Here is a 16,996-nt window from a genome sequence, read left to right as displayed (position 1 = left end):
ATTGAGAGGATGTAGTAGAATCCATAGCTACATGGCAATTTCCCCACGAGATCTATGCACAATTTGATATGTGGCTTATCTGCCTCAATATGCAGATCCTCACGAACAATGATTCTATTGGAGAACTTCGTTCGGGCACACAATTCACAATTATTAATGAAATTTTGGAACGTACGTTTTTGTCCTTTCCAGAAAAACAATTCTTGAACTAATTTCAAACATTTACTAACACCAAAATGCCCCGTTTCATGAACCTTCCTAATCGTTCTCTCAATCAATAACTCTGGGATCACTAGCAGCCAACGTTTCGTTTTTAAATTTTGAATATATACCAAATTATTTACTAGACGAATTCGAGAGTCGACACTGTCTGACATTTTCGCTTTCAATTCGTTACAGTACTTATCACCCTCTTGCATTTGCATTAACTCATCCACAGTGAACCACGTACTCTCATCATAACAAACAAAATTAACAAAATTAACATGGTATTCTTCAGGTTCGGCAGGGAGTTCCGGAGTATTGCGACTCAATATGTCAGCTATTTTATTGTCCACCCCCTTTATGTGCTCGAACCGAAGATCGAACCTCTGTAACTTTAACAAAATTTTTGTGGTTCGGGGATCTAAGTTCTGTAACGTAAAAGCGTATGTTACTGCGCTGTTGTCACAATGGACCGTAACTTTTCTACCTAAAATATAATACGAAAAATGTTCGCACAGAAACAATACTGCCAGCAACTCCAGTTGGAAGATCGAATAGGAAACTTCATATAACTTTAATTTTCTACTTGCATAACCGATAACAAGAAGTTCTCCAGTATCATCATACTGAGCCAGATAGCCAGCCAAATTTTCTAGCGACGCATCTGAAAATAAGTGAAACGGTTGGTCGAAATTAGGTTGACTGAGCGCTGGAGGCTCACTCAACAATTCTCTCAATTGTTGAAATCTATTCAGCAATTCCTCAGTTAGACAATATTTCTTGTCTTTCTTTAACAAATCGAAAAATGGCGCTGTTAGAGCGGCGAACTGAGGAATGAATTTTCTTCGCCAGGAAAGAATGCCTAAGAAGGACCGAAGTTTCTTCTTAGTTTTCGGTATCGGAAAGTACTTTATCGCTTCGTTTTGTTTGGGATTCGGCTTTAATTCCTTCCCATTCACAATGTGTCCCAAAAATAAAATTTCAGACTTGACGAACTGACATTTCCTAAAATTTAGCGCAAAATTTCCAAAGGTTAGAATTTCAAAAAGTTGTTCCAAATGAATAACGTGTTCGTCCAACTTAGAACTAGAGCACATCACAAATCGTAAAGAGAAGTGAACTTATTAATAGTTCAGCCTTCAATTTTAGCTGTAATTACCGGTATACTTCAAATGTATACTGGAAACAAGTCGAGCTTAGCCGCACGAAAAGAATTAAAAAAAAATCCAAATATTATAAATGAAGAGATTCAGTTCAGCTCTTGTGTTCAGGATACATTTTATTTATATTTCGATTCGCGGTACTTCCTTCAGAACAAAGTACGTCGATAAATTTTAAACAAGGCAGTACAAAATCATTTCGTCTCGGAACGAATGCATTTTAATTTCAAAATATTATTTCGAGGAGAGAAGTTCAGTCGAGCAATTATCGCTTTCCTTTAATACCAACTGCTCAATCTGTTTTCCCGCATTAAGACCAAAATAGCTAACAAAATGGGAAACTTTATTGTTATTATCATTATTGTTACTAACCAGCTTCGCTGCAACAAAAGAATACGGCGATATAAAGAAGATGTGACCGTAGTCCTTATTAGTACGTTTGAAAAAAGACAGAGGAATCACTTGACCCAAAAGGAATTAATTGACAGGTAGGTTATACTGTTAGATTATACATTTCTGATACTGCATACTATACTGATACGTAAACAAATCCTGAATGTTCAAAGTTAGTCCGAATAATCCCTTTTCCGCGAATTTAACCATTTTTTTTAATCCTGTTATTATCATTCCCACTGACTAAACGAATTTGACTCAACTTGCCGTTCTTTTACACAATTTCAGTTCTTAGGTTCAATAAAGCCACTAAAAGAGAAGTTTATAGATCAAGATTCTAAATTCCCATTTTGTTATTGAATATCTATATAATCTTTTACCTCCTACATTATTCACAAAACATCATGAACACAAATTAAACTACTAGAAACACAACAAAAGGAAGAGAAAACAAAAAGCAGGGTTACAAAATCAGTTGTAGGAGGAGCTAATACAGGCGGTGATATCTTTGCCTGTCTTATCCTACGGAGTGCTTCTAGCCACTTGCAACAGTGTTTTCAGATTAACGTATGTCTCAGACCCTGGCTAGAGCAGTTCCCTATCAACCATAGAAATACTTTTGATCTGTTTTCATTAGCATCTATGACTAGTATTAGATTAGGTTTCCCTGTCTCTTTTCTACGTTTTTGGAATCTATTCATTCTTGTGTCATCACTACAGAAGGAATTATCAACGTCATCACCACCTAGTACGTAAAGTTTTACAATATACGATCTACTCAGATTCGCTACTCTATCACATGGATCCATTCTATAACCGACATACTTAAAAGAGCTATTATTTACTTCATCGCACATTATTTGGGGTACATTCAACAAATATTTATGAGACATATTATATCTACTACTACAAACTAAATCTACATCTACATCATTATAACAATCATCAGTCTCATCATTTACATTATCATTAACAACATTTCTACGAGACTGAAGCTCAGGCGCTCCTAACGCAGCCGTATCATTTCGCAAATTATTATTCATTTCTAAGACATCACAAAAATTATTATTTACTAATTGAATATCTGTGCCTTCAACATTATTATTTGCACTTGACCCCGTAGTTCTTATTTCTAATTTATCAGTAGCGAGTTCATTTACTTCATTCCCAGACGTCAATATTGATGACATTAATGATGACATTTCCTTTCGGAAGACTGACATGTTAGACGATAATTCAATTTTCACCGCTTTCGCCTCAGATGATACTTCATGTTTAAGCGCTTTCACATCGGAGATTATTTCACCGAATAGCTCATCCATAGTACTAACTATGCGTTGTTGGCATGGAACACAAACCCAACATGAGTCTACTTCAATACTTCGTTCGACTCCGGGCTGCGATATTTTCAAACAGTCAAAGTGAACTTCTTTGCTACAATTCGCACATGCCATCGTTTTCACATTATTTTGATATAAACTTTCTTGACAATAAACACAAGCTCGAAGTTCCTGATCGTCACTAACAGAATCACTTAACATCATCTATTTACATCATATTAATTGGGTCACGCGTTTAGCAACTCATCATCGTTATATCCACTCATTATTTAACTTTCATCTCGGTTAGCACACAAAACAGAATACTTTATCAAGTAAGCAAATATCCTAAAGCTGAAGTCGCCAATTTATAACACACCAAATTTTACGATCATAAAAGAAATGAATACATATCAGGCAAATCCTGCATTGGATCGTCAATTTATAACAGCCTAGCTTCACATATTATAGCAAAGGGTCGCCGATTTATGACAGTCTTTTCCAGGGATGAGAAAATCTCAAGAATAAAACAATTTATAGCAAACCATTTTCTTTGGTTATGTTTTAACTTAATGTTTAGGTTATGTTAGCTTAAAAAAAAATCAGTTCAAGCATGCGCAACAAATTTTATCAAAAGATTCCAAATTCTTGTTAAGTGGCCAATCGAAATGAAAGAAGACTCAACGTCGTTAACTTAAGTTAAATGAAAGAAAAAAAATATCAAACTTACATATGCTTAACTCTATGAGCAGTATTCAAAATTATAAAATTGAGATTCGGTCGTGATTGTTTATTTGTGCCAATCAGTCAACAGTTACATTGTAATTATCCAGAGCAACAGAATAAAGTCTGTTAGATATTTGCCTACATCGCAGTACGTTTAAACAATTACGATATTATGTTACTACATTGACTTAATTTCAAAATTGTATCAATTTTCACATTTCAATATCTTTACAATACATACTCAGTTCGTGATCACTTAAGAATAACAGTCCGTATGCTCTAATTATTCATTTAACAAAATGACATTATCATTACTAAAATTATTACTAAATAGACGTTCACGATTCATAACCCTGTACATATCATTTGAGTTAGGCGACAACATAAGCCTACATGACTGCTACTACATTCTCATTGTACTCTAGAACAAGCAAGTAGCATGTATCAATCGTACATAATACATCTACAAAAAAAATCTACTATTAATGAGATGATATATTTACAAATGAAAAAAAATGCTCTACTTCTACTTCTCTACGCCAGGGTTTACATATTTTATGAGAGATTAGAACGTCATTATCAACATTATTATCACTTTTAACTTCACAATATAATGTCATTAATTTTCAAGAGCAATGGACACATAATAAATTTCAAATTGTGTTTAAGATCGACAAATTGCATAAATGTAAGTACGTATATGTTTATCAGTAAAGTTGAACATCAGTTAACTACGTTGACTTCCGATGAGGCAAATATGTAAGAAATTCCATGACGCGTGAATGGCGCCTTTAAACTAAATATATGCCCAAGACAGAGTCTTGCACGGAAGCAAATTCGAACAAGATTTTAAATATATCTGAAATCTGCATAGATCAAGTATGCACTCGCATATCATGAGACAACAACAATGAAAAACCGGTATATTTACTATCCTAAATTACCAAAACCCTTTTCACATTTAAGACCCGAGTCATATGGACGAAATCATTTTCAAAATATAATTTCTTAACCTACATAAAGCCCTAACCTACGCAATTGGAAATACATGTAAAAAAAATATATCGCGAAACAGAATAACAGGACATTATTTTACGGTAAGCACACAAGTTCATTTTACGTAACCTAAGCAAGCAATCAAAATATGTATTTCCCAAAATATATCACAAGACAAAATAATAGCACATTATTTAACCGTAAGCACACAAGTTCAATTTACCTAACCTAAACAAGCAATTGAGATATATTTTTCCCGAAATATATCACAAGACCACACAAAAGTACATTATTTAACAGCAAGCACACAATCTGATTTCCTAACCTAACAATCAAGATAGATGTATATTATAGGACACGTTAAATTTAAATCTTACCTAACCTAAGCAACCTAAACACATTATTTAATAAGGTACACGTTAAAATGACATTTCAGAGCGGAGATATTACTTAATCTAACAATAAAGGAAAACCGTATCAATTCTCACATGGAAAATATTAATATCAAGCGGTGCGCTTAAAGTAAAGTTCACCAACAATTTTCGATGTTGATCACATATTCTTATGATATCATTCTATTGAGTGGTAACGAGATGAGCTGTCTAAACGCGTAACGTCTTTCGTTTTAACTATACATTTTTATTTTGCAACACTCCATTTGGTAAATTAGTGGTTCTGTTTATGATCGGAACAAGAAGAAAATAAAAAAAATAAAATGGATGAATGTTACCCAATTGGTTGAGGTTCCTACAAAATGGTCCCTTTGGTCCTCGTCACTTGGATCCTTGACTTCACAGAACAGAATAGGTTAGCAAACCTATTTATCTACATGTTGCAATCAATCTCCTCGGGTATCAGTTCCATGCCCTATTAAATATGGGACTTGGTCCCGTTATCCGCTGAGATGAACTCCAACAAACCTACTTCCTGCACATTACGCTATCACTCGTAATGGCGGAAGTAACACTCGATGGCTTTAGCCAAAACTTGTTTTATGGAATTTTCACTTCGGTCAGACTCCTCAGTGTTCCCTTTTTTCCAAATAATTCAGGTTAACACCAATTAGTAATTTATACTAGGTTTAGTTCCGAGAGATTATACTTTTGGTTACAAAATTTCTATATTTTAAGGAGCCGACCTAGCCATCGTTCTTTTTACATTGTAAAACGGCGTTTCACTGCGTCATCATCCTCGCGTCACCAGACCTTAATAAACGCGTTTTTAAATATTATATGTTCGACTGTAATTAACACAGTTTTACCATAAATACATATCGATACAAGAATCTAACCTTAAAGATCACGAATATTTATATATATTTCCAATTTCTAACTTACTGGGGATCACATTTGATAATTTAGAAATACCTGTTTACTTCTGTCTGGTGATTATTTCTCCTCACCATGGCTACGATTCAATCACGACTGCTAACAAACCGCCATTTTATACTTTTTAGCATTTCTTTTTCGTCAAAAGGTGATTCGAATGCCCTCTTGCGGAAATAACCAGAAATAATCGCTACGTTCTTAACAGAAGAATGACGGAAAACAACAAAATAACACGAGCAGTCAAATTTTCTTTAGCCAAAGACTTGTTTTGGATTGTTATTTCAATAAGGTAAGGTAAATTGAAGTAGAATAAAAGTGTAAATTAAATTTTTTACTATATTAAACTATAACCTGAGTTGAATTATTACAGTAACGCGAAAAACATTGTAAAAAGAAACAATTCGAAATTTTGTGATAAACTATTGGTGTGTTTGCGTATCTCATATGTGTTTTGCATATCGCATATAAAACTAATAACCCTTTTGTGCCATTTATTTCATTGGCAACGAAACAAATTAACATCAAACGAATCTTTGGAGGCACTCGGGTGCAGTATTAAAATACACGAACCAACTTTAACGCTGCATAAGCAACCGGTAAACATTTCAATACGGGTAAACATTACAATCCGGGAGCCAATTCAAATACAATGTAAACAACCGTTAATCGGTCTGTTACACATGAAACGGTATTGTGGATACTAAAGGATGTCAGCTAGTCATAGAATACATGTTTGGATCCATTGCTTCTGCTGATGGCTTGAACCTTTTATTTTCAAGGAACAAATTGAAGAATGGATACCAGAATTAAAATGATGACGGTTGGGAACAAAAGAAATGAACCAAGTATTTTCAGCCATTTGAAATTTTTGGTTTCCGGCCGATGAAGGGTTCTGTGAGGCGTTTAACTCATTATGTCAAAATACACCATTCTGACATTGAGGTCTATCAACGTGACAAAGTGAGCACAATCATGTCAATTATGCTAAACTAGTTTTCTCCCCGCACGACTTTGAACTTTGGCAATACCATTTGTCAAGGATTGTTGTCGAACAGATGGATACACTCCTTTTCAGATACCAATACAAGCTGCATTTGACTTTGGCTACGAGAATCTCAAGGAAGATGAATGCAATGCGACGTCTTTCATACAATGTGCTTTATGTTCATTGTTACGTTTTGATTAAATTTTTATTTCCATCTCTTGGTTATGATTTTCATTATTCTGAAAATTATGTACCTTAATTTATTCAAATTTATTCATAATAATGTAAGCTATTTATCATTTAATGGAGAGTTTTGTCTGCACAAAATGAAATGAAATGATTTTGTTCAGTAGAAAGGTTCACTTTGGCCAAGTCGTGAAAATCGATTTTCTCGAATTGCTGTTTGGGATTAAAGTTTAGGTTTTTGATAGTTAATATGATGAGGCTATCTAACGAGCTGATTGTCTCTTTGGTCCTCATTGGTATCTCGTGAGGTCCCTGTTTAAGCAAATGATTGCTTGTTTCTTCGGTTCCACCAGAAATGTGGAAATCATAGATTTAGGAGATCGAAGGACTGTAAATGCTGAATGGTAAACAAGAATTTGTTTGCCAGAAGTCATCAATGAATTGCGCAAAACAAACCAAAATCATCGCATCATTCTTCAACATCATAACGCCAGTCCTCAAGCAGTACATCAAGCTGCTGATGTTTGGTACAGTAAAAAGTCTATTTAATGACTCATTGTCCGTACTCGCCTAATTTATCACGTAATGTCTTATTTTTATTCCCATACATAAGAAATAAGATGTGTAGTTAAGAATTTGTGCGCCTTAAAGCAGTAGTTGACACATTCCGAATTGCAGTTTCTGAGATAGCAACCCCAGAGTTGAAAAAAATACTTTCAAAATTGGTTTCAGTGTATGCAAAAGTGTGTATATCAATTTTAAGTCATTTCCAGTATTTCATGTGTTTTTGTTTGTTTGTTTGTTTGTTTTTTGGTCATATTGCAGTTTTGCCAGCAGTCCTCGGATAAACAACATTTAAAAAAAATCGTGAAGTGAAAAATAAAAGGAAGAAGTGAAGGAATGAAATGTGTAGTACGAGTTTACTCATAAGAATTGTTGGTGCTAATGTTTCTTTAAGAATTATCTCCAAAACTCATGAGTATCTTTAATATACCTATTTGAAGAAAAATTTAAAATTCCAATTTAATTTTAAAATTAAGTAATTTTGTTTCAAATTTGATTCAGTAGCACAGTTATCAAGCATTTCTCCATCAGTTGCTTCTTGCTTAAAAATAGTAATGGTTTATATTTATATTTGGGTTGGGGTGAAGCATTGTAGCACCTTAAATATTTCTCACAATTATTGCAGATCTCGATGAGAGAAACAAATGGTACAAAAATTTTACGACTCTCGAAACTTCAAATAATCATAATTCTTTGATCCTTTCACTTTCACTCAAGAAGCATTGTGGCATCAATTTTAGATATATTGCAATTATTCATGAAGGAGTAGAAGTTTTATTTCATGTTAGTGTTAATGTATTGTATAAATTAGTGTAAATTGTATGAGTTTTGTAAGAATCTCTAAGATGAGAAAATAAGGTAAACTAAAATAATTAATGAGTGCAATATTTTAATGACTGAAGTTAGCATCTTTTCGACAATATACTATGGAAAATGTTTTGATTTATTTTCTTTTAAATCTAAACTATATAATTAATTCCAGGTTAGTGGATATGACACAAGAAATCGGGAAAGTTGAGCCTTTGGAAGGAAAAATGAATTATGAGAAATATCCTGTTGGTTCCATACTCTTCTTATATCCTTTTCACGTGAGTAACTGTAGCATAGATATGAAATATTAGATACTGAAAGGGTGAACGTGCATTTTCACTTTCTGATGCATGTATGCAAATTAGTATTGAAATGAATGTTAGTAAGAAGAAATTGTCATGTTCATAAAACAAAATCGCATGCGGTGTGACTGACATATTTCTTCTGATACTCCTATTCCCTTTAAATTTTATTTTTCTCGAGAGATCATCAACAAAAAAGGTTAGTAACTAATGATTATTTAAACTTTAGTGCAAAATAATGCAAAGAAAGTAATTACAAGCAATAAATCTAAACCAATACCAACTTCAAAATTTCTGTCAACGTTGAGTTGCATTTAAGAAATACTAAAGACATTAGATTGCGATAGCATATATAGTTGGAATGTTGAGGAAGAAAATTTATTTGCAGAGATCAAGATATGGTCATGAAGTTAATACACATTTCTATTACCTTTATATTTCGAATTTGTACATTCAAACATTTATTGCAACAAGTTAATGAAAAGACAGGAAAACAGAACTTCCAAACTCGAACTTGATTAAATTTAAGAGTGGTTTATAGACAATATAAAGGTATTCCTTTCAACCTGAGGGTGTATAGGCACGTGTATTAAGCATTGATTAATAACTCTATGTAAATGATAAATGCAACTTCTTCATCTTAAATTATATGAGGCTTGTTGTGATAAACCCTATTAAGTCTACTCTAACAAATTTGAGGAGGGAGCAACAAATCAAAATTCCTAAGGGACAAAATATTAGTTTTAGATAACAATGGTATGAATAAATAATTATAAGAGCATGCATTATATTATGTATTAAATATGTATGTGTAAGAGCATATATGGCTTATGTTCTTTGACTCTACTTTCAATATAGTATAGAGCATATGTATTAGTATTCTAGTTTGCATATGGCAAAATAGTATAACGTAACTAGCTCTATGGTTTATAGAACTGAGAGATTCATGCCACATTTACAAAAGATCTCCATTGAGTTCTACTCATCTGGATTTAGTTCTTACTTTGCATTCCAATTTCTGTGAAGTCCATTTTAATATTTTCCTCCTGTCTGTTCCTATGTCTGCCTAATGGTGTTTTTTTTATTGGGTTTCCAGTTAAAATTTCTACTTTCTACTTTCTAGAAAGCGTTTCTACTTTGTTCTACTCTGTCTACATGACCTACTCACCTGATCGGCCTAGACTTAATGACCTTAACGATATTACGTAACCTGAGTTGAGTTGAGTTGATTTTGAGTTTTACGTCCCGTTCAGCAGCGAGGCTATATGAGACGTGGACCTACTGATTAACGTGGAATCCGAACCACATGAGCTCCCGCCGGGAATCGAACCCGGGTCTCCCACGCCAAAGGCGCGTACGCTAACCGCTTAGCCACGGAGGAGCTCAATATTACGTAACCTGTATAAATTATGCAATTCTTATTTATGTAGTTTCCGCCATTCCCTACTCCCGTTTTTCTGGCCTATGAATATTCACCTCAGATTTTTTTCAAATATTTATAGACTGCGTTCTTCCCTCAGAGCTTCGCAACAATATCACACAAGAGACATATTATCTTTTATACACTTTACTCATCCATGTACAAAGTGTTGTTCCTTTATATCCAACAGTTCTTTTATATCCTTCCTTCTCCTTGATCCGTCTTTTCCATTTCATCCTCTTTCTTTTTTTAAAGTGGAAGTTATAATATTGTTCATAAAAGTGATTGTGTTTGTTCGCTGCAGCGTATAGAGAAATCTCTATACACTAAATTTCGCGCATTACATCCAACTGTTCAAATGCTATGTTTGGGGGACTAGAAGAAGTAACCCCAAATTTACTCCTCAACGAGTTGAATTTTAGTTTGTCTTGATAACACCTAGGAGTTAAACATAACTATGGTGACAAATTTAGGATTGACTTTTTTCCAAAGTCAGGAGACACTCCTACAACTAATGAGAGAGGCAATGGAAGAAATGTATCAGCGGTCCTTTCCCCATAACAATGTAACGGTCTTTCAATGAAAAGCGAATCATATTCATCTAATTAATAAAAAGAAAGTGAGAAAACTTAGACCACATTATAACGGTATGGGTGTGGATGAAAACAGTTTTATTCATTCCTCGTACATACAGGCTAATTTTTTGGAATGAGTCTTTTGCCGGACGTAATTCGCAGAAGAGCAGAATTGTGGAATTTTTCTACCCAGAAGGTGCCAGTAGAGTGGGGTCACTTGGCGCAGTTTTTTTCCTACTGCGCATGCGCAAACCCTTGACGCTGATTGGCTGGCGCAGGTCACGTGACCCCGCCCCCTTGGCCACGCCCCTTGACGCTGATTGGCTGGCCACGCCCCCTTGGCCACGCCCCTTCACGCTGATTGGTCGGTGCAGGCCACGCCCCCTGCCACGCCCCTTGACGCTGATAGGCCGGCGCAGGCCACACCCCTTAACTGCGATTGGTCACGCTCTTTTACGACCTCCGATTGGCTGGCAGCGGACCCCGCCCCGTACGCTCCGATTGGCTGGCGCAGGGACCCCCTTCCGATTGGCTGGCAGCGGACCCCGCCCCCTTGATCCGATTGGCGGACCACGCGCACGGTCTGCGCAGATCGGTCGGCGGCGGATCCCCGTCCACGCACATGTCACATAAGATTCGTTCCCTTTTATAAGCACTTTACGAACACATAACGCAGCACATATTACACAGAGACTCGTTCCCTTTTATGAGCACTCTTTTAAACAGCAAAGACTCGTTCCCTTTTATGAACACTTTACAATCACATAGCAGAGCTAATAAAGAGTATGGCATATTTTCCAACCCAAATTCAAAACATAGCAGAATTAATAAAAGAGTATGGCTTATTTTCCACCCCATTCATTCAACATGAGAGCAGAAAGTGGTGGAACCCCTTGAAAACTTGTTCTTTAAGCTGTGTCGAAAATTGCGATTTTCAAAAAAAAAGTTGAAAGTTGGCTGATGTTTACCAAACGTAGGCAGATGATACATTTGATGATCCTAAATCGAATACCGTTAAAATTTTATTTCTATCTCTCACCGTTTTCGAGATATGACGATCCGAAGTTTTTTTTGACAACTTGGCCCACCCTGGTCGTACAAGTTTGAAACATGGTTCCATGGGTTCTTCATGTGTAAAATCGGCAAGAGGATTCACAAAGGGGAGATTTTTTCGATTATTTTTTCGATATTTTTGACCGCTTTCGAGATATGGGCCATTTTATGATTTTTGGACAGCCGAAAATGGACTTACACGATTTGTCTGGAGTATTTCTAGCAATGACTCTATGAAAGCGGGGAAACACCACTTCAATGTGTTATGATTTTTTTGGACCCGCCGTGGCCCCCCTCCCTTGTCGTACAAGATTGAAACATGGTTCCATGGGTTCTTCATGTCTAAAAACGACAAGAGGTGAGGTACGGGGGGATTTTTTCGATATTTTTGACCGTTTTCCAGATATGGGCCATTTTATGATTTTTGGACATCCAAAAATGGACTTAGAAAATATTTAGCACATATCTTAGTCGTTTTTGTTTGGAGCCAATAGTAAATAGTTTTATTTTAGCCAATGAGATACTTGACTTGTAGATTTTGCTCCAATGAAAAAAAGTTTTATTTTAGCCAATCAGAGGAAAGCAGAACACTATATAAGGGTGAGGTTCGAGGCAGTTCTCAGTCAGTTATTCGTCGGATTGCAAAAAGATAACATCGTGTGCAGTGTGTGAGAACAGTGAAGTGAATTTTGTGTGAATTAATGGTATTTTTTGAACTTTGTCAAAATTTTCGATGCGGGTTTTTAAGTGTTCCTCATAACTGCACCCCGGACCAATTATTTTTTGAAGAATATGTTGTGCTGAATACGATCGTGAAAACCCGGTGTCACAGCGGTCAAAAATAAGCCGAATATAGATTTTTTTTAAAATAAGCATTTTTTTAACTCAAAATTTTCGGTGGTGGATTTTAAGTGTTCCTCATAACCTCACCCAAAACCGATTATTTTTTGAAGAATACGTTGTGTTGAATACGATCGTGAAAACCCGGTGTCACAGCGGTCAAAAATAAGCCGAATATAGATTTTTTTTAAAATAAGCATTTTTTGAACCAAAATTTTCGGTGCGGATTTTAAGTGTTCCTCATAACTGCACCCAAGATAGATTATTTTTTGAAGAATATGTTGTGTTGAATACGATCGTGAAAACCCGGTGTCACAGCGGTCAAAAATAAGCCGAATATAGATTTTTTTTAAAATAAGCATTTTTTGAACTTCAAAATTTTCGGTGCGGATTTTAAGTGTTCCTCATAACTGCACCCAAGATAGATTATTTTTTGAAGAATACGTTGTGTTGAATACGATCGTGAAAACCCGGTGTCACAGCGGCCAAAAATAAGCCGAGTATAGATTTTTTTTAAATAAGCATTTTTTGAACTTTGTCAAAATTTTCGGTGGTGGATTTTAAGTGTTCCTCATAACCTCACCCAAGATAGATTATTTTTTGAAGAATACGTTGTGCTGAATACGATCGTGAAAACCACGCGTCACAGCGGTCAAAAATAAGCCGAATATAGATTTTTTTTAAATAAGCATTTTTTGAACTCAAAATTTTCGGTGGTGGATTTTAAGTGTTCCTCATAACTTCACCCAAGATAGATTATTTTTTGAAGAATACGTTGTGTTGAATACGATCGTGAAAACCACGCGTCACAGCGGCCAGAAATAAGCCGAATATAGATTTTTTAAGAATAAGCATTTTTTGAACTTCGTCAAAATTTTCGGTGGTGGATTTTAAGTGTTCCTCATAACTGCACCCAAGATAGATTATTTTTTGAAGAATACGTTGTGTTGAATACGATCGTGAAAACCCGGTGTCACAGCGGCAAAAATAAGCCGAATATAGATTTTTTTAAAAATAAGCATTTTTTGAACTTTGTCAAAATTTTCGCTGCAGATTTTAAGTGTTCCTCATAACCTCGCCCAAGATAGATTATTTTTTGAAATATACGTTGTGCTGAATACGATCGTGAAAACCCGGTGTCACAGCTGCCAAAAATAAGCCGAATATAGATTTTTTTAAAAAATAAGCATTTTTTTTAACTTTGTCAAAATTTTCGGTGGTTGTTTTGCAAAGTAAAATTCCGTTTTTTTCTATTTACAGGTTTAGAAAATACGTTATTGGGAAAAACATTAATTGGTTTTCTATAGTTGGAACAGTCCCAATTACTTTTTTCTTGCAAATACCTGATTTTTCCGAGAAGAATTTTGCAAAAAAAATATATATATAAGCATTGCTTTACAGTGAATAATTGTTGAACGTTAAGAATAATAGGCTATTAGAAAAAACATTAATTGGTGTTCTATAGTTGGAACAGTCCCAATTACTTTTTTCTTGCAAATACCTGATTTTTTCGAGAAGAATTCTGAAAAAAAATATAGCGTTACAGTGAATAATTGTTGAACGTTAAGAATAATAGGCTATTAGAAAAAACACTAATTGGTGTTCTATAGTTGGAAGACAGCAATTAAGATTTTACAATATTCTAAAAGTTAGATAAACAGCAAAAAATGGAGCGATTTAATATAATATCCGAATCTCAGCAATATTATAGACAGTTTAAAGATAATGGGAATTTACTGACAATTGAATTAACTCCTCCCCCAGAGGGAGAAAACCCCCTTGAATGGGTAGAAAACGGTATTAATGATTTGGTACGGTATGTAATGAGAGGTGTGCTCCCTCATCATCGTGTAGGGTTGACTTTTATAAACCAAAATCACCCAGATAAACCATTCTATTTGTCGTTTCGAACTGCTAATAATATGACTGCTGAAAATGTGTGGGGTGCGTTAGAAAAAGTAATTCAATCCAATACTTCATTCTTATATCAAGATCACTTTATTCTCTATTTTCACCACGTCGAATTACCTATTGGTATGGGACGAGTGAAACAGAATTTTTCTGACATAAACGAATACATAAAACATAACAGAGGAATTATAGTCATTAAAAACCCTGAATACTATTGTTTGGGTCAAGCTCTGGTGGTGGCTATAGGGCTTATTGAACATAAAAATGATAAAAAAGAAAGAGATAGATATTACCATCAATGCCCAAAAAATATGTTTCAAAAGGTATCCGAACTAAGTGAAAAGGCTGGTGTTAGCCTAGAGAATGGCGGGGGATACCGAAATTAAAAAAATTTCAGGCATATTTAGCGGATTATAAAATCACCGTGTATGATGGGTTATCGGGGGAAAAAATATTTTTCGAGGGTCACGGTCATGGCAAACAGATTAACTTGTTATATATTAACAGCCATTATAACGTGATCACTAGTCTGACAGCAGCCTTTTCATGTGTTTACTATTGCGAAGAATGTCACAAAAAATTTCAGACTAAAGACAGGCACGTGGGGAAGTGTAAAGCTTTATGCAATAAATGCCAGAACAGACCACCATGCACAATTACGGAAAGTGTAGTATACTGCCGGGAATGCAATAGATGTTTTTATGGGCCTCAGTGCCTCAAAAACCATAAGGCTTCATTGTACGCTATTCTGAAGGTGTGTCCTCAATGTCGTAAAGCCTACGTCGTGAAAAAAGAGCGGAATCCACATGTCTGTGGGGAGGTATTCTGCACAGGGTGTAATAATATGATGCCGTCAGGCCATTTATGTTATATACAACCCTGCCGAATGCGTACCCCACAGAAATGGCTATTAGTGTTTTACGATATCGAGTGCCGCCAAGATAAAGAGATAGCCGGTGGTATTTTTGAGCATGAGCCCAACCTGTTAGTCAGCCAACAGGTGTGCTACTGTTGTAAAAACAGTGAGACTGAACGGTGTGGTGTATGCGGCGATAGAACACATGTATTTTACGGGGACAAATGCATCGGCGAATTTTTAGACTATTTAGCACAAAGGCGTTCTGAAATAAATAGAATAGTCGTTGTGGCTCATAACGCAAAGGGCTACGACGCCCATTTTATTTTACGCGCAATGATGCTTCATAAAGAGTGGACGCCTCGAATTATTATGCGGGGGTGCAAAATTTTATCGATGAAGTATTTATATTTAAAATTTATCGATAGTCTAAATTTCTTGCCGATGCCTTTGGCCAAATTAGGCGACGCGTTCGATTTGTCCGTCTCGAAGGGTCATTTCCCTCATTTATTTAACGCAAAAGCTAATCAGGGGTATAGGGGTGCTTTACCGGGTATCGAGTATTACGATGTGGGGGGTTTGAAAAAGAAACAGAAAGAGAAGTTTTTGCGTTGGTACAATGAGGAAAAGGAAACACTTGGAGAGACGGGTTTCGTTTTAAAAGAACAACTTATAAAATACTGTATGAACGATGTGGACGTGCTGCGCAATGCTTGCGTAAAATTTATGAACGAGTTTGAGGCTATTTCTGGCGTCAACCCGTTCCTCGAGACTATAAGCATTGCCAGCGCGTGCAACTTAATGTATCGAAAAAAGTTCCTGCGACAAGACACCATTGGTATTATCCCGCATAGTGGCTACAGGTGGCGTGATAATCAATCTGTCGGCGCCGTTCAGTGGCTCGTGTACGAGGCCGACAGATTGAAAACACGAATCCAGCATTCTGGTAACGGGCGAGAGGTTGTGGTGAGAGGAGGGTATAAAGTGGATGGATATGCACACTATAACGGAGAAGAACACGTTTGGGAGTACCAAGGGTGTCTATTTCACGGGTGCCGGGAGTGTTACCCCACAGGCCGTGACAACCCCATATATAATGACGCGTACACTACTTTTAATATGCGTTATGAAAGTAGTGAAAACAAAATTAATCGTTTAAAAGAGCTGGGGTATATAGTTCATGAAATGTGGGAATGCCGGTGGCGTGAGTTTTTAAAAGAACACCCACCGGTGAGTATATTTGTAAAAAACCACATCATGACTAAAAAAGCACCAATTCACCCGCGGGATGCCCTGTATGGCGGTAGAGTCGACAGCGTGAAACTCTACAGAAAGACGAAAGAGGGAGAACGTATCATGTATACAGAT

General features: G+C 35.8%; 1 protein-coding gene across 1 annotated transcript in view; it reads left to right on the top strand.

The window, feature by feature from the left end:
- The window catches only part of LOC145695177 (D-serine dehydratase-like), a 63,720-nt gene that overhangs the window by 36,360 nt on the left and 10,364 nt on the right, over positions 1 to 16,996 (top strand). Inside the window, exon 6 of the mRNA XM_081772141.1 lies at positions 8,844 to 8,949. Within this exon, the coding sequence (XP_081628267.1) occupies positions 8,844 to 8,949 (106 nt within the window). The remainder of the gene's footprint in view (positions 1 to 8,843; positions 8,950 to 16,996) is intronic.

This window comes from Thermobia domestica, chromosome 9 (genome assembly GCF_964235325.1).
Source record: "Thermobia domestica chromosome 9, izTheDome1.hap1.1, whole genome shotgun sequence".
Classification (NCBI taxonomy): Eukaryota; Metazoa; Arthropoda; class Insecta; order Zygentoma; family Lepismatidae; genus Thermobia; species Thermobia domestica.
The sequence above is the reverse complement of the archived record's forward strand: the minus strand, read 5'-3'. Positions and strand labels throughout refer to the sequence as shown.